The sequence below is a fragment of the Brugia malayi genome, assembly GCF_000002995.4.
Source record: "Brugia malayi strain FR3 genome assembly, contig: Bm_008, whole genome shotgun sequence".
NCBI classification, from domain to species: domain Eukaryota; kingdom Metazoa; phylum Nematoda; class Chromadorea; order Rhabditida; family Onchocercidae; genus Brugia; species Brugia malayi.
Window position 1 is genome coordinate 34,718 of NW_025062285.1, and position 19,331 is coordinate 54,048.

The following is a 19,331-nucleotide window of genomic DNA, read 5'->3' on the forward strand; positions in this document are numbered from 1 at the left end:
GCACAGGGCAGTTTATATATCTATTGTCTGTTTATTTAAAAGAAGCTTTTTTTGCCATCTTCATCTTCTATACCAAGCTTTTAGTTATTTTGTATATTTAATGCTCAGAAGTAAAATCTATTACTCCTTTAGAATCTAATTCTTCTTTTTGCTTTCGGATAACTGATAGAATATTAAATCTTCAGTAAAGTCAGAAACAGACGATACACCAATTAGTGCTGCAATTCTTTCTGAAAGTTGGAGAGCAGTGAGCAACATCAGGCGCCGTCTCATGCTTGAACCTATAATTATTTGCTTGCCGTTACGAGTTACTCTAACACAACTTTTTTGCCAATCACTCATCGTGTAATCAGTATAATCAGCACCTGACTAACCAATAACCATGACCAAAGTAATCAAATAACACAAATGCTATATGAGTTTCTTGACAAAATTTTTAAATAGCAGCTGTTCTAATTCCGTTCATATTGAATGAAAATCCACCAAAAAAGACTGTGGAAGCTTTTTTTTTTTTTCCTTTGTAGCTCGCAATGTGCTATGCTATGTACTTACTGTTTTCATCAAGCAAAGTAATGCTGTAATCCATGTTATTTTGGTATAGCAACCTGACTATCGTTTACTTGACACTCAAGTAACTGATTAGATCTGCAATTTCCTGCGGATTGAAAATATCTGCAAATGTCATATGCGTGCCTTTTATATAGGCTTTTGAACTCTTTGAGAAGGCAAATAATTCTTCATATCTCTCTCCACTTTTGATTCTTTTCAAGCATTGCTTTTGAGTAATAATCTACCACTGTTATTTCCCACCAAGTTGCAAATACACCAAGAAGAATAGCAGCACTTGCGGTTGCAACAAGACAAACTCATAGCAACACTTGCTGATGACATAGAGATCATCAGTACTGCTGCTGCCGCTGCTATTATTTAAGTCTTTCCTTCCCTTTTTTTCGTTAATGTCATTGCGATAGCAGTAATCCTATAGCTACAAGCGCTAGCAAAGCTGGAACCCACAATTCTACCTATTACTAAAAGTGACAGAGCTATAAAATTGAACCCTAACCCTACAATAGCTTAACCCCATTACATTGCCTACTACTACAACTACCCGTGCATTCCACTGAAATTCATAAGATTAATTGATCTATTTACTCATTAAGAAATTAGAAATTTAATTAACTTTGCTACTCAAAAACTTTTTACAACTTAAACATTAAAGTTTAGTTTATTATTTAAATGGTTAAATGACCAACCGTAAATGACTAGTACCTATGCAACTCTTATAAATTAATCAATTAAGTTCAAAATGCCTATTTTTTAATGAATTGATATTTGTCATTATTTTAATTTTTAATTAAAATAAATTTTTGACATTACTGAAATTTATTTTGTAGATTAATATGCAAAATTCTAATAAATTAATGAATTTTCATAAAATTTGACACTTAAATTTGAAATAAAAATTAATTTCAATTGTAAGAATGAATTAGAACAGTGGCAAATTAAAAATTTAATCAATTCCGCTAGTCGAATATTGATTGAAACTTAATTTTTAAAGTTTATTTAGTTATTTATGCTGATCAAATGAGCAACCGTAGATGACCAGTACCTGTGCAATGCAAAGAAATTAATCAATTAAGTTCAAAATATCTAATTTTTTTCAATGAATTGATTTTTTTTAATATTTTAACATTTAATAAAAATCAATTTTTGATATTATTAGAATTTATTTTATAGTTTAATATACAAAACTCTAACAAATTATTGAATTTTCATAAAATTTGATATTTAATTTTGAAATAAAATTTAATTTTATTTCTTAAAATGAATTAAGGCCATGATTAATTGAAGGTTTTATTAATTTTGCTGATGAATTTTTGCGCAAAATTTAACTACAAAAGCGTATTTTAATATTTAAACTATAAAATGACCACATCATATATGACCAGCTCTGGTGCAATGCATATGAAATGATCAACTAAGTCTTAAATATCTATTTTTCTTTAAATTAATTGCTATTTTTAGCTGATTCAGCGGTTAATTAAAATTAAAATTGATAATCTAGAACCAATTTCCTTGTTTAATGTACAAAAATTGTACAAATTTTAAGATTTTTAAAAAATTCAAAATTTAAATTTGAAATAAAATTTAATTTTATTTCTTAAAATGGATTAAAACCATGATTAATTGAAAGTTTTATTAATTTTGCTGATGAATTCCTGCGCAAAACTTAATAACAAAAGCGTATTTTAATATTTAAACTATAAAAATGAGCACCACAGAAGGGAATCCGTTTGTATAGAATGGCGTTGTTGTCATGGTGAAGAGTGGAATAAATAAGAGGTATTGCTGTTGCCAGTATTGCGTGGAACCTTAGGGAAGAGACAAAAATGGATGATCGTTACGAAGGGTTTAACGATTATGATCACGCATATGACGTTCAGGTAAGATCTTTTAATTGTTTTTTAATTGTTAATTAAGATAATAATTAAGAATTTTCTTTTTATTTGAAGAAATAAAAAATTATTGATAAGATTTGAATTAAATTAATAAATTTGCAGAATGTTCTTGGTGATCAAGTTTTTCAAGAAGCTATAGCTAAATCAAGTTATGGTAGACGACCGGTATCAATTAATTTTTCTTACGTCTTTCTCTTTTTCACTTTTTTTTTACTTCAAATGATTGTAAAAAAATACAAAATTATTCGTTATTCTATTTTTTTGAAAGAAAATGGATTTCAAAAAGAAAAAACTGTGGTTGAATTATTTTAATTTTAGATTTGAATTATGTAAAAATATGAATTTCAAGTTAACTTGAAATAAAACAATAACATAAACTTTTCTTTTTTTTTTTCTTGACACAATCAAAATATACTTTTTAATGAAATGAAAATTTTCAGAAAAGTTCAATGTCACGTCTAGGAATCATACCTGTTGCAACATCTAGCAGTCGTATTAATAGCATAATATCAAGTCATAGATCGGGTACGGGTGCCGATACCATGAATGGCGTAATGCTACGATCTTCCATTGGTTCACGTCGTGGAATTGACGCAAGCGTGCCGATGACCGCTGTACGAGGTGCTGGCTATTCGTCAGCTGGTCGAGGTATATTAACGTGAAATGTGACGTGAAATGCTATTCGAATCTCTTTCAAATTGGACTGAGAATCTTTAAACTAAAGTCAAATTAGACTAAGGATCTTTAAATTCAAGACAAATTAGACTAAAAATCATTAAATTAGACTGAAAAATTTTCATAGTATTTCTGATCAAAATTTTTTCGTTTTCTTTGGAACATTGTTGTTTCTTCTATTATTCATTATAAGTTTATGATGATAATATGCATTATTGATTTGATTACCTTTAGGGATCTCTTTCAATCCATTAAAGATGAAAATGGCGGAAAAGTCACCTGAGATGGGTCATGAAGAGAAATGTCGCCAAATGGAACAAAAAGTAAATGAACTTTTGAAAGAAAGTATTTTTGCATGGGAAAAAGGTGACATGAAACAGGTCATTGCTGTTTGCTATTATTATTATTATCATTGCTATTATCACTACATTTGTTTATTAATTTGCAATGTACACCAATTATTCTAATCAATTGATAATACAAGTTCCGATTACTTTTTTTTTCTTTCAAACAATTTCAGTAAATAATAATCGTTAAAACTGTTAAGTGATATTTAATTAGTAAATAATAAATTAAAAATAATTGATAAGTGGGAAAAAAACTATTTTAAATAAAACTTTGTAGGCACTTGAAAAGGCCAAAGAAGCGGGTCGACGTGAACGTACTATTGTAAAGATGCGTGAACAATTATCCATTTTAGAACAGCTCAATCTAGATCTTACATTTACAGTTTTATTTAATTTAGCTCATCAGGTATATGTAGTAATTAAATTTAATTTTAATTACATAAATAGAATTTATACTAAATAATTGTTTGTTGAATTTATAGATTAAATTATTATTCTTTTATTCCTTCTCTCTAACTATTTATTATTATTATTATTATTAATATTATTGCTGTTATCATCATTATTATTTCTATTATTATTTGCTATTATCATTCTATGTATGAATATTTGAAATTTGGAAAATTAGCGAACTATTTCAGAAGAAATAGTTGATATTAATTTGAAAAATTGTTTTTAATACTTAATAATTTATAGTATATGGCGAATAATTTATTGACAGAAGCATTGAATACTTATCAAATGATTGTGAAAAACAAAATGTTTGTTAATTCGGGTCGCTTAAAAGCAAACATTGCTAATATTTACTTTAAACAAAAAGAATATAAAAAAGCTATTAAACTTTATCAAATTGCTTTGGATCAAGTACCAAATTCACAGAAAAATACCAGGTAAAATGATTTAAAAATTGATTAAAAAATATATTAAAGTATGGAAGATAGAGATAAGGAGAGAGAGAGAGAGGGAGAGAGAGTGGAAGAGAAAAAAGAAGAGAAATCTTATTTATAAAACTATAACACTAATTTTTGCAAAAAAAAGAAAATCTTATAATTATAATAACAGATAAAAATGAAAAATAAAAAAAAAGTTTTGAATTTATTACAATTTCCTTTAATATTTCTTGTTTTTATTTAGTTTAAATATTCATTTAATTATTCCATTTATCAAAATTTGATTTTTTTTTTCTTTTTCTCTTTATTTCATAAAATTGTAAATGTGAGTGAATAAAAAATCTCGAAACATAATTTTGGTTTAATAAATAAAATTTTAAAAAATGAAATGAATTAATTAATTGATTAATGATATTATTATAGGATTAAAATAATGAATAATATTGGTGTATCATTTATAAAATGTGGTGAATATGATGAAGCAGACAGTACATTCGAGCATTGTATGAACGAAAAAGGAAATTATAATACAGCGCTGAATTTCATTCTTACTGCATACTGTTTAAATGATATCGATAAGATGAAGGATGGATTTCAACGATTATTGGATATACCAATTTTGAGTGATGAAGAAGCGAAATATATGGTTGGCTGCTTTCTTATTTTGTTTAATTAAATTGAAACTATAAACAATAAATTTGTGAATAATTATATTATAAATAATAAATTTGTTTCAATTATTTACATTAAAAATAATAAGCTTGTTTTAATTAGTTATATTACAAATAATAAAATTGTAATTATCAAATTGTAATTAAGTTGTAATTATGAATAACAAATTTGTAATTAATAAATAATGAATAGTATTGATGTTACATTTATCAATATATAAATAACAGTAATAATTTGCAATTAAAAAATAATAAATTTATGTTATTTATACAACAAATAATAAAGTTATTGTTGCATTTGAAATTTATAAATTATTATCAGTAATGGATATATTAAAAAATATTTACTTCTTTTATCAATAGTAAATATTGTCGCATAATTGATTTTATTATGATTAACAAATATTGTTTGATAATTGATTATATAATATATAATCTGTTAGAGAATTCTTAATAATTTTAATGTTTAAACTTTGCAAATAATAATCAGTAACGAATGCTATTATTCAACAATTAATTATTTTATCAAACAAATAATATCATTTGGTCATTTAACAATTTGGAAAATATTAAGAAAGCCACCGACATTCACAATATTTTGAGGATTCTTATTTAAACAATTTTTAAAATATTACAGATTGATACTTTTGATTATATAATTTCGGTAAAATTATGAATGCTACATTTGCAGGAATACAGTGAAGTTTCAATCAAACTGCATTTAACCAAGTACAAACTATTTAACCGGATTCTCTATTTTCAGGATCATCAAGATTTCCTGATTTCACAAATGATTAGCAACGATTCGTTAAAGCAATGGGAACGTCAACGACGAAATATTGCAGAAAAAACAATTTTTATTGCTACAAAAATTCTTTCATCAGTTATTGCACCAACGTAAATTAATTTTTTTTATCTTTCCTTAATGATTGTCAGAAAATTTAGGATGAAATTTGAGAATTCAATTTGATTCTTAAGCAAATAAATTTCAGTGATTTAGATGGATTTTTTTTTTTTTGAAAATTAAATTTAATCAAAATTGAATATTAATTAGACCTTTAATTGCATTCATTAATGACAGAGTTTTGAAAATAAATTTATCGGCAACTTTTTTTTATATTTAAAATGATGTCTGTCAGTTTTTTTTTCTTCCTAAAACTTAAAAATTTTTTAAACTCAGAGTATCCGATGGTTACAAATGGTGTGTGGAAGCAATTCGGCAATCGGTTTATGCACCATTAGCAATGGAAATTGAAATGAGTAAAGTGGTTGTATTACTTAAACAAGGTGATATAAAAAATGCAACAGAAGTATGCTAATTCTGACTTTCACACTTAAATTAATGCAGTGCTAAATATCGAAGAAACAAAATGATTTGACCATTGGTCATTCCTGATAATAAATTAATGCAAAAATTGATTGCGGTCATTTTGATTAAAATGAAATGTGTAATTTAAACACATTAATTAATTTTTCGCTTCTTTTTGTATAAGTTTTAGAATTTAACTGTTTAAGAAGAAAATTTTTAGGTCCTAATGTCATTCAACAATAAAGTAGATAAGGTAGCAGGAGCAGCAGCAAATAATCTTGCTGTAATCAATCTTTTAGTTAGTTTAAATTTTATCATTTCATTTAAACCTATATTTATTTAGGCTTGAACTTCATTTAAATTATTGTGTTTGTTAATTTTAAAGTAACTGTTAATTTAAATTTTTGCAAAAAGAGTTAGTAACTGCTTTCTTAAATACTAAAAATTTGAACTATGTATATTTTAGTTAAAAATTAATTTGCTTAGCAATTATTAATATTTTTACTCAATTACTCCTTATTAGTAATTTTTTTTTGATTGTATCACATATTCCTTAATTGTAAATTAAAATTTTAATTTTCAAGAAATATCCATTAAATCATACATTTTTTTATTTTCAGCAAGGAACACCAAAATTAGAAGAAGCAGTGCAATACTCTGAACAAGCACTTTCCATTGATCGTTATAATGCTAATGCATTGGTAAATCGCGGGAATATTTTCTTCATTCTGGGAGATCTAGATAAAGCTGCACAGTACTATAAAGAAGCATTAAGTAATGAAGTAAGGATGACAAATAAATTACTTAAGTTAATTTAATGGTGCTTTTATGATATTAATTATATTAATTGTAGATATTCTGGAATATTTGCAAATTGATTTGATCTAACTTTAATATTATCATTGGATAATATATTTTAGCTTAGCCAAATAATTAATTAAATGATTTATTGCTTCAACTTATTAAATTTTCAAATTATTTTTGCTTTTTGAAAAATCTGTTAAAGGAAAATGCTTGTTTAGAGGGAAAAAAAAGAAGAGAATTAAATTTGTGTTGGTAGAAAAGAAATAAAATGTAATTATGGAATATTTGAATATCAAATAATAATTAATAAATAATCGTTATAATTGATACTTCTTTCTTTTTTTCTTAAATTTAAAATCATTGTAAGCATCTAAAATAATTATATGTAATTAAAATAATCATATGAAATCATATGAATTTAATTATATTATATAAATTAGCTATAATTTAATAATAATAAAACCAAATGTTTGTTTAAATTTTTAAATACACATTAAAGGCATCGTGCTTGCAAGCACTTTATAATCTTGGCTATGTTCATCGTTTGCAAGGAAATTTAGAATTAGCATTGGAATGTTTTTACAAATTGCATAATATTTTATTAAATAATGTTCAAGTGCTATGTCAACTTGCTTCAATGTAAGCTTTTTTTTTAAGCAATAATTTTTTCATCGTTTTTTTTTTTTTTTTAATGAAATAATTAGTTGATTAAATTTTGATTTGATAATTATAAAATTATTCCAAAAAAAATTTGTAAAAAAATTATTTTAAATAGTTTTTTTTTCTTTTGATCTAACATAAATTATATAAATTATGTTTGAGAGAGTGAAATGAATTACATATGAATATTTTATGGTATTAATTTTTAAAAAATGAATTACAGATATGAATTATTAAAGAATACAGCACAAGCAATCGAATTATACAGTCAAGCAAATAGCTTAGCTCCTACAGACCCAGCGATATTATCAAAATTGGCTAATATTTATGATGCCGAAGGTGATAAAAGCCAAGCTTTTCAGTGTTATTATGATGTATGATTTTTGAATTTTTAAAATATTTCTCAAATTGTTTTTGAATAAATTACTATAAATTAGGGATGAAATTTTTTGAAAAAGTAATTAAATTAGAGTAGAAATTAATTATAAAACATATAAATTGTACATTTTTAATATATAATCGAAAAATTAGACAATTTTAATTTATCATTAGCTTTACATGATTGCTTCAAGAAAGGCCTTTTTCCGAATGATACTTTCAGTATCATTTGCATACAAATCAGTAAAATGTTATGATAAATGATAAGTTAATGATAAATGATAAAAATACTTTTGGTAAGCATCAACAGTTAGCCATCAGCCATATTTCTAGAACTGTGCCTTTTTCTTCACCTAAATTTAATTGAAATTTAACATTTAACCAACCGAAACTTTCCTACCATCCATTTTTTTTAGTAACATAGCAATAATTTGTAATCTTACAACGATATTATTAATTTAATTAATAATAGATAGGACGAAAAAAAAATTTAATCACATTTGTTATTTAATTGAATGGAGTTAATTGCGATGCTCATTTGTCACCAATCGTTTGAAAATGTAATTTAATTTAAAAAATAGAAACTTTTGTTTAAAATTTCAATTAGAAATATTACACATTTCATTTGTGTATTTTGATTTTAATAAATAAAACAAAATAAAATGGAAATTTTAGAGTTATCGATATTTTCCATCTAATATTTCTACAATTGAATGGCTTGGAGCTTATTATATCGATGCACAATATCCGGAAAAAGCAGCAATTTATTTTGAAAAAGCATCGATTATGGAGTAAATAATTAATTATTTGATCTTTGCATATCGTAATGTTTCCGTAAAACAATTTAGTTATTTGAATGTTGATAGTTCTAATTTTAAGCATCAAATTATCGAATTGTACAAACCACTTTTGGAATTTTTAATTTCAAATATTGAATTGTCGAATTTTAATCTTATGATTTTCTATTTGTTACTTTGATTCATACTGATATTTCATATAAAAGAAGGAAAGAAAAGAAGGAAATTTAGGCCAAATGAAATTAAATGGCAGTTGATGATGGCATCATGTTTACGACGTTCCGGAAATTATCAAAAAGCATTTGAGCTTTATCAACAAATACACAAAAGATTTCCGGAAAATATCGAATGTTTGCCTTTCTTATTTACTGTTTATATTATTACTGCAAAATTTGAAATCTATTTTCTGCGACCGGAAAAATTTTTTTTTTATAATTTTGACTTCAGGTTTAAAATTTCTGGTAAGAATATGCACCGATCTTGGAATGCCTGAAACTAAGGAATACATGGAAAAGGTCTTCTATTTGGTTAATAGAAAATTTTCCAAAATTAAAAATATTATTTCCTTTGTGCTTCATTTTCATTCCTTTCATTCTTCTATTTTGAAAATTTTAAATACCTTAAATTCAAGCATAAAATTAAATTGTAATAGATTTATTTATATTTATTCAAATATTTTTCTTATTTAATCCTCAATTTTTAGCATAGATACAAATAATAGTATTATTGATATTAATTTATATCAATTAATGCATTTAACTAATCCTAACTTGTTTATCATTAATCATTTTTTGATAGCGCTAAGATAATTAAATAATTATCTTATTAAGATACTATTAATTATTTATCACTACTTAGTTATCTAAGTAACAATTTTTCATGCTATTGTGCTATTTTTATTTCTTCTATTATTTTTAATTTTTTAATTTTTTTTTTAAAGTTAACGAAGACAGAAAAAGTACGTCAATTAAGAATGCAACGTGAAGTAGATTCTAGTCAAGGAAGGCATCATACACCTTTAATTCAATCAACAGATAATTTCACGCAAGGTATTTCACGTATGTCAATCACTGATAATTATATCTCTTTTTACATTATATTTAATTGTATATATATATATATATATATATATTTCTTATTATATCTCCTAGTCATAATTATATATTTTTTTATTTGTGCTTATTATTGTTTATTCATTTATTTTTTAATCTTTTTTGTTTTTATTTTTGAAAAATTGTATAAGTAGAAGAATAAATATAATGGTAATATGTGAGATTTTTTTAATTTAAAAAAAAAAAGGAGAGTAAAAATAGTAATATTAGCAAATAACTCTAAAGTGATTTGACACAATAGAATGTATCAAGTATAGTTAAAGTACTGAACTGATACTATTATTTAAATTATTATTTAAAATTTAAAATTAATATTTTACTTAGACTTTTTTAATTCCAACGTTGCATTCACGAGATATTAGTGTATTGGTTTCGAATTGTGGTAGTAAATGAGTACCTCGAAGTTCGGATCCTCGTCATTTCAAAATGTGCAATGATGTTTTCAATACTAGACTTTCGTTCTACCGAAGTGATATGAGGGAATTCTCAAATAATATTCTGAGCACTTCTATTTAGATGGCATATATACATATGCTAATATGATTCGACGCGAAACTTCAGTGTACTTTGACCTTCGACCTTTACTTAGTTATTTCAAGTAATCTCATATACGCACTAATCTTAACGCACACTTTTATATTAGGTGGACGACCTAATTCACGCTCACAACTGAAAACAGCAAACATTCGCCTAATGTCTGATGACGATGAGCAATATCACATGTCACGTCGAGAAATGAGTATGTCATCTATTATTTTCGATATTTTTTATATTTATATTATTTATTTACTTAAAGAATTGAAATTTTAACATTTACGGAATTACAGGTCCAGCAGATTATGCTTACAATGATCCTCTTGGACCAGCACCACTTCGGCCACGAACAAGTATACGACGTCCAGAAACCGGAAATATGGAATCTTTTGACGATGAACAGTTCGACGAATCACTACTACCTGAGTAAATGAAGATCAAGCATGCCATCACCCATCCATTCCATCAATTTTAGATGAAATATAAAATAAACTGGAAACAAGCTAAAAATGATTTTAGATATGTCTTTGGAAGAATACCACAATACAATTTTTATCATAATAATTATAGATAAAAGAGAAAATTCCAACAGACGTAATACAAAAACATTTCATTTCATATATTTACATCAGACAGAGAAAAAACTGTGGGAAAAAATTTGAACATAGATATTCCAAGCATATGTAAAAATAAATTTAAGAATTAATGAAAAAAATGGAGCTTACAATGACAATATTATTGTATATGCTTAATACTTAACCATTTATACTTACTTGACCCAGTTTTATACATTCTCTAAATGTTAGACAATCTTGACATCAACAATTTAAACTATTCGAATATTTTTTGAAGCTATAACTGCAAAGTAACTAGCAACATCAATTTTACAAACCGAAGAATGGTGATGAATATCCAATTTGTTTACTTTAATCCATTAGTTAAAACATACCGCTAATTCACTAGGCGTCTTTAAATATAAATCTAATTCTTTCTGTTTTCTTTTCTTTTTGTAATTATTTTTCCCGGGGAAAATTAGTTCCACATCCAAACTCAGAAAGGGAGATCTGGTTTGCTTTTATAAAAGTACCATTGAACTGATACTATCATTACCCAATGATCAAAACTACAAATCAGTAATAAACACTTCAGAACTCAAATTTGAAAATAAAATTTGTAAGCCCAAATTTTACTGAGTACCATCGCAAAAGGCTAATATTACATAATGAGTCACAACTAGTAAGCATTTCTTATCAGCCATTCTTTCTATCTCACTTCCCTCTCCTCAACAGTTCGAAGGTTCATTAAAAATATCATTTAAATTCTGATTTCACATGCTTCGTAAAAAGAGGACTATATTTTAAGTAATAAATTCCTTGGCACTATAATGAAAATTTATTACTAATTTGTCATCATTTTTTCATGTTACGTTCAGATTCTTCCCTCAATTCTTTCTCAGTGACATAACGAATTTTATGTTTTTCCGTATATTCTTGCAATTCTTTACCTTTTTCTATCAAATTATCCTTCATTGAATTCACTAATGTATCCAGCTAAAAAAAAACAAAAACAAAGAATTGGTGCATTTGTTCAGCCACTTTTTTTCTTCAATGAAATATTAATAAATACATTTTGGAGGAAACTCGCCTGCCAATGATCATTCTTAATTTTCTTAGTTGATCATGATGATAGTTAATCATCAATCTTATTATTCTTTCTTTCTCTCAACTTGATCGACAAAATTGACTTGAAAGAAAATTATACTAATATGAATGCGAATATATCATAACTGCTATCACCACGAAATCTAACAATTATTTATGGTAACAGAATAATTTATGTAACAAAATTAACAAATTTTCACTATCAGATGAATGCATGTTAGCAAAAAGGACTTACATTTTGTAATGTAGATTCCAAAATGGGCAATACAGTTTTAATTTCATGCTGCACTAAAGTTGTGCCTACCATTCGAAAGCATTTTCTATCACCTTCCATCTTTTTTAACACTTGAATCACACGTCTAGAACGTTTCTTGTTAATGCTTTGTTAATCATTATTATCAAAATTTTAAGACTTCAGAAGCCAAAACTAAATAAAACAAAAAAGATTACAGACAAAGAAAAATTACTGAAGAAATTCTAAATTAAAGAAGGGAATTTTAAGTTGAAGCAAGCAAAAACAATCATTTTTATAACACATTGTGCTAGTAGGCTTATCAAACCAAAAATCGAGGAAATAGAATAAACAAATGTTGCAACAAAAGCTTTTTTTTCATTCTCTGAGATTGGGGAAATGCTGAAAAGTAAGATGAGAAAGTAAATTCAAAAATAGTAACTAAATAAATAAAGTAATGGAAATTAAGATGTGCTCCAAGATTTAAACTAACTTAGCCTTAAAAACAGTAAACATACTCATGTTCACGTTTATCGTCTTCTACTCGTGCTAACTCCACTACAATATTTCTTTGCTGCTCACGAAGTTGCTGTAAACCAGCTATTATCGCGTTCTTGTCATCTTTTTCTTCCGTACACTTATCTTTATCCTTTACCGGTAGATTTTTCTCATTACCCTTAGATTCTCCTGATACTTCGTACGACATAATTTACTGAAATTTTTGGAAAATTTAACCAAATTCTTTGGAAAAGTTTTAAGAACCACCCATCCCTGGAACCTGAAACAAGCCGAAAACTGAAATCCCGAAAATAATGAAGGATGCGACACTCTTTAAAAATAGGTTGCAACCTAAGACCACAAATCACTATTTCGTTTTCATATGCATCAAATTTATTTGCAGCATGTAGTAAAAACCAAATAAAATTAACGCAACTGGCTTGTAAAATAATTCAACATCGAATTAGTGAAATATCACATGGCAAAGACCAGTAAGAACAAAGTTATCAAACAATTGCTGCACAAAAATCTAAAAAAATTTTGATTAACTCTTTTTACAGCTATCATCTCTTCAATTATATAATGATTTTATGCAGTAAATTTCCAATGGGATAATTCAACACTAATTAAAACAATTATAATGAATATTTTGACATTCCTTTCTCATTTTCAAAATGAAATGCAAACAGCTGAATTTAAAAAAAATTCATATTTCAAATAGCTTACATATTTTTTCCTCTGAAGCAAGAAATAAACATATGAACGAGGAAATTAGTGATGAAACTTCTAAAATAAATCTAAATTACGCACTAATCTTTAGATTACGATTTCTAGGCCGTTAATACCAAATTTAAACATAAAATATTATTCCCGAAAATCACAGACACAACTTATAAACACAAATAAAGACTTTCTTGAGAAAGAGAAAGAATGCAAGAAACTATAAGGAAAATAATTGTATGTACAAACTTACAAAGAAGAGAATCTTACGGCCATGATGAAATGAATATTTATAAATGAAGGCACTGGTCCGAATCACATTAATTTACAAACATTTGAAGATAAACTTTTATTACAGCTTGTGAAAAAGCTATATCATGCCTAAAGTTGTTAAAAACAAAAAGAACCACCACCCAAAGATAAAACAACAAAAACTAACTGCTTAAATCAAAGTGTCCAAAAAAAAAAAAAATTATGTAATGGAAACAGTAAGTTTTCCAAACCGTTACAAAATCTTAAATTCATTGTTGTTTAGGAAAACCAATGTACCAATCAAACAACAAATATCACTTACATAGATCACAGTAAATAATGGAATGAACAGTGGTCGCGTGGAAATTAAAGATAAAAGGAAAGTAAATCTGAATTTAGCAAATTTAGCAAAATATATTGTGACGAACTTTTAGCTTTAACCGGCAACCATTAAATCCTCTGAATAACTGAGAAAAATTACTTAAAAACAAATTTTTGTTGCAATATTTTCAAAATAACAACTAGGGACGATGGACAGATATCGACAAACACGCGATCATGTCTCTATAAGGTTAAAAAATATTACATTGAAAGACCGTATAATCTAGATGATAAACCCAAATAAAGACTGCTTTAATAGACACAACGAAAACACCATTATCTAATTAAATTCTGGACTTTTAAATCATAAAATGCTCTAAAAATAATAATGAAATGACGAGGTAAAACTTACTTTCGCCAAAAAGATTTCCACTTAGAAGATCGACCTACCCCAATCCCTTAACACTCTCTTTTGACCATACCACAGCTGATCACAGTTTGCTTTACACTTCTGGCAGTTGGATCAACCCATACTGATCAACAGCTTGCAACAATTCACAAAAACGAGATGACTCCACTCCCAAAATATACTGACATGTATGAGGCTCCAACAAGTAAAGTGTTACAGCCGTTTGACTTCCTTTCGATATTCGACAACGAATACGTACTTCAACACTTCTGAAATTATACTAGTTCCACTCTCTTTTCTTTTTTTGCTAGATTTAAACTAAAGGGCCCGAAAATTTTGTCATATATTCAAATAAGACTCAAAGATTAAAATAAATAAATAAACCTGTGAATGTTAGTCTTCTCGCAAAATGCACCACCTGCATACAAGTGTGAGACCTGAGTTATCCGACCGTCAATCTATAAAGAACATAAACGCACTGAAACAGTTTGAATGAAAATATTTCACTAGTTAATGCAGCAGAACAATAGACCAAATAAAATGAAGACTTTTCCATGCAGTAAATCATTTTGTCGATAAATCTCGATATTTCTTTGATAATCATCTACAAATCTGTAACATTTTTTTCGACCTGATTATAGCCTTGACTTTAAATATAACACTAAGCACGATTGGATCAGTTGTCATGGTAGGTCATTTTGACAGCTTATTCTAGAAATACCTCAGTGAGACCAAAAAAAGTAACCTTTAATGGTTTCTTCTGAGGATTATCGTCAATCCAATGTTTATGTATATCAAGGTTGAAAAGACCTAACAAAATTTCAGTTCGCTCACCTTGAGAATTGTCGTGAAACTGTATTACCTGCAATATTTCCATTTCCATTACTTTATAACTAATTTTTATTTATTAATTCTCTTGACTCAAGATCATTGTTTACAGTTCAACTAATTAAAATCAATGAAAAACACATGGAATTATCAGAACAAAATCCTCAAATCTATATGTAAACTTACACTTTTCCCGAAACAAAATTCATATTTCCACCATCCTATGCCACCACCATACAAACAGTGCTTCCCACTTAGTAAATATCTGTTTTCCTGAAGCACACTATCCATATTCATATTGGTCGCCGGTTTTACCATTGGGATTGCTGAGGATACTAGAAAAGAAGCAATGAACGTAAAAAAGAGATTAATAAGAGCAATATTAAGCAATACAAAATTACTGTCATACAAAAATCAACAGAAGTTAATAAAAGTTTGTGCAGAAATATGTAAATTTCATATTCTTCTAATGAGCTAGTCATTATCAAGAGAAGGTAAACCTACTGTATCGTGAGCTGTCAGATTTTGGCGATGCTTGTTTGGCTACATTAATTGCCGCATCTAATTCATCATCATATTCTCCATTATCTTCGTCTTTTCCATTAATGTTAACATTTGCAGAAGGTCTTTCAAGCTGAAGAGTTGACTTATATTCCTGAAAGAGACAATTAAATGATTCAGTTAAAAAAAAAAACTGATATCTTCAAACTTGATAAAAAAAATATTATCTAATCCTATCGCAGAAAAGCACCTAAATGGATGGTAAAAACCAAACAAACGAGAGCATTTAAATCACAAACCGGATATTTGCAAATCTAAGAAATATTCATTTCAAACTTACTCTTTCCAATCTTGTCTCACTCTCTTTTTCAAGCTGCAAAAGTTGCTTTGGCTTCGGAAATTCTTTATGCGGATCCTTCGAGTAGCAAACAATTTCATGATCAACAGTAGGCAGTGGACGAAAAGATGGGTGAGAGCATAACTGTTTGGTGAATACAATCATTTCATAAGTACAAGAAGCTGTTTCAGCAAAAGAATATATTTGATCCTTGCCATCCTGAAAATATTTGAAAATTAAGGTAACCTACAGCTTCATTAAATGGATATTAAATAGATATGGACCACTCGATAATTTTCCTTTGGAGTTGCAAGAATCTAATATGATCTAGGTAAGTTCAGAAATGGTAAAAAATAGGACTTTCAATATGTTACGTGAATGGTAAAAATGGTAAATGGTAAAAAAAAAAAAAAAAAAGTAGAATACGTTTTACGTCTTTTTTACTTAAATATTTTGAAGTTTTAATATATACAAACCGGTTCGCAGGCATATATGACAGTCGTACTCCTTGGTTTCCCGGTTAAATCGCAAACGGTTCCTTGTCTGTAAGTAACTGGATAATAAGGCTGCACTTTGCTATCAATTTTGCGTTTTGGTGGATTTATTTGATCGAAATTCTTATCATCCTGAAAAACTGTCAGTCAAAATTAAGTATTCTTTTCATCATTGGTAAAATAATACTAAAATAATGCATTGAGCAAGAATGAATCGATTTCAAGGACGAAATAAGAAATCAGTTAGTGCACCTGTTAAACCTATGTTGTTTTTTATTCAGTAACAACAAATCAGTTTAATCATAATCACTAAATTTACACTCAAAATCGAAAGAAAAGCAAACTGAAAAAAAGAAAAAAAAAGGAAAATACGAAAAAAAAAAAGAGCTTGAAAATGGTACCAATCTGGATTGTTCACGACCATAATTTCCTAAATAATATTCACTCCTGATACTTCTTTGTTCTCTATTATCATGATACTGCATAATATAGCGTCCATGGCACAATTCATATGTCCAATATACATCTAACCAATATGAGCATACTCGATTATCATACAACGATTGGATAAGTTCAGCTGGTGATGGTCCCACATATGAATGCACTGATTGTTTATTCTGAAAGCAACAAAAAAACTGCATAAAAATTACTACTATATTTGTTGAGTAAATAAAATCTCTTACGCCTAAGTAAACGATCTCTGAAAGTGCTAAAATAACAAAAATTCCAAATACAATTTCGAAAAAAAAAAGACATTTTTAAATTATTTCGGCACATTACATCAATGAAGGTAGAACTTAATAAAAAATTTTTGTAATGCTTTCAAGTGATACCATAGAACATAAAAAAAAACAGAAACCTCAATTGGAATGATTGGTAGCGTACAGAGATATTTTTCATCACTACCACTCGTTACGTGTAGGTAAGGTTGATTCGTTAACCAATCATCTTTAACATTAACAAGATATTCTGGTGTTGCCGATTTGCCTTTCCAGTCTATCCTAAATATTTCCATGCAATATTTACGACAAAAAATACCGAATAACTCAATCTGCGATAAATTTTTATTACATTTTTTTATTACATGAATCATTACACTAAGGACAATATTGTGGTGTTGCATATATCTCATGATGAATTTGGATAACATCCATTTTACTGAAATATTTCGATGTCGCGTTTTCAACTTACACTGACCATTGCTGGATTCAGAACTTATTTATCTGTTGCATTATGCAAAATATCTATATCATATGCATCAAAAGCCACATCATTAGATTATTCTCTATGCACTAATTTGTACTGATGCTCGAAACTTGATTCGAAACGATTTAATTAGCTTTTTAGAACTTAATTAATTTTATTATCTAGAAGACAATTTTTCGAAGCTTCAAACCTAAATAAAACCGATTCATCGACTGCTTTATAAGTTAAACATAGTTGGATACCCTGTTGAAGTAGCAATAATAGATATTTGATCACTTCCATGGATGACATCCTGAAAATAAAGTTATGCATTATTCAAAAATTAAAACAGCAATAAAATATCAGAAAAGCTACAGATTAAGCTAGAAGAAGAGCGCATCAATTAGAAATGACAAATTAGGAATTCTTTATTTACTGCATGTATCAGAAGACTCCTTGATAAAAGTAGAAAATATAAAAATAATAATACAAAATCAGCAAATAGACGACCAGTATGAATCATTTTTGTGAACTTTCATGACCATGTAACAGAGGACAAACGAAAGTAAAAACGTGGAGATTAAAGTTTTGTAATACCAGACATACCACAGTTTTCGAACTCTTACTATTGTCACTGTTTCTAGCTGAGTTTAAATTTTTCTGCAGAAATTTGCAAAATTATTGCAGGAAGTAAATATATGGGAAAAAAAGTAATTCATATGCAAATTGCAATTCGGCTGTAACCTATGTTTCTCACAGTGTGTAACCCACTTAAATAGCGTAAAACTGACGTGCGTGACTGACGTAATTCAAAGTGTGCACAATTAATTCCCATATGATTTTTTTCAGAATTGCCATAATATGGAACCTACTTATGAAATGTATGTGATTGACGTATAACTTTAGACAATGAGTAACAATGTTGCTGAAATAACATTAAAACTTACAATGACATACGATTTACGTAACAATTACACTGAAGCAAGATTTACGCAATACAGCTCGCAACCCACGCAGACGACACGTAACACGTAAAGTTCACACGAAAAACGTCCCAAATGCTTCAGTGTCATTTCGGCTTAGCCCAAATTGCCTCTCAGTTTTATGTTCCGTATTACTTCCATTCTTTCTTACAACTTTTAATGCAGAACTATCTAGCTCTTGTCTACATCTCTTAACACATTATATTTTAATGATTACATCTTTACTCTCTCATCATTTCGGACACTATATCATCTGTTTCATTCTCCTTCGCAA

The 19,331-nt window shown here is 27.5% G+C and overlaps 3 protein-coding genes and 1 non-coding gene across 5 annotated transcripts; 2 read left to right on the forward strand and 2 right to left on the reverse strand.

Moving 5' to 3' along the window:
• Positions 1–833: 833 nt before the first annotated feature.
• On the forward strand, positions 834–943 carry Bm15976. Its single transcript, XR_006228041.1, has one exon. It is a non-coding gene; the product is annotated as an Unclassified non-coding RNA Bm15976 (non-coding RNA).
• A 1,447-nt stretch (positions 944–2,390) lies between these two features.
• On the forward strand, positions 2,391–11,066 carry Bma-osm-5 (TPR Domain containing protein; the record flags this gene model as incomplete). Its single annotated transcript, XM_043082734.1, has 19 exons — positions 2,391–2,444; positions 2,562–2,624; positions 2,900–3,107; positions 3,369–3,514; positions 3,759–3,887; positions 4,178–4,371; positions 4,795–5,017; positions 5,806–5,939; positions 6,223–6,352; positions 6,572–6,649; positions 6,972–7,133; positions 7,655–7,794; positions 8,039–8,189; positions 8,869–8,984; positions 9,222–9,340; positions 9,438–9,505; positions 9,931–10,039; positions 10,746–10,841; positions 10,930–11,066. The coding sequence occupies 19 exons, from the start codon at positions 2,391–2,393 to the stop codon at positions 11,064–11,066; spliced, it is 2,457 nt and encodes an 818-aa protein (XP_042938668.1).
• Positions 11,067–12,045: 979 nt separating this feature from the next.
• Positions 12,046–13,235, reverse strand: Bma-pfd-2 (KE2 family protein; the record flags this gene model as incomplete). Its single annotated transcript, XM_001894427.2, has 3 exons — positions 12,046–12,186; positions 12,533–12,656; positions 13,048–13,235. 3 exons carry the CDS (start codon positions 13,233–13,235, stop codon positions 12,046–12,048), a joined length of 453 nt encoding a protein of 150 aa, XP_001894462.1.
• A 1,588-nt stretch (positions 13,236–14,823) lies between these two features.
• Positions 14,824–19,029, reverse strand: Bm7230 (the record flags this gene model as incomplete). Of its 2 annotated transcripts, XM_043082735.1 has the most annotated exons (11): positions 14,824–14,998; positions 15,114–15,187; positions 15,475–15,591; positions 15,744–15,892; positions 16,062–16,212; positions 16,399–16,614; positions 16,872–17,021; positions 17,291–17,506; positions 17,749–17,890; positions 18,286–18,387; positions 19,022–19,029. In XM_043082735.1, the coding sequence occupies 11 exons, from the start codon at positions 19,027–19,029 to the stop codon at positions 14,824–14,826; spliced, it is 1,500 nt and encodes a 499-aa protein (XP_042938669.1). The 2 variants fall into 2 exon arrangements, with proteins under 2 accessions (XP_042938669.1, XP_042938670.1); XM_043082736.1 differs by lacking the exon at positions 19,022–19,029 and having other exon boundaries at positions 18,286–18,386.
• Between the last annotated feature and the right edge of the window lie 302 nt (positions 19,030–19,331).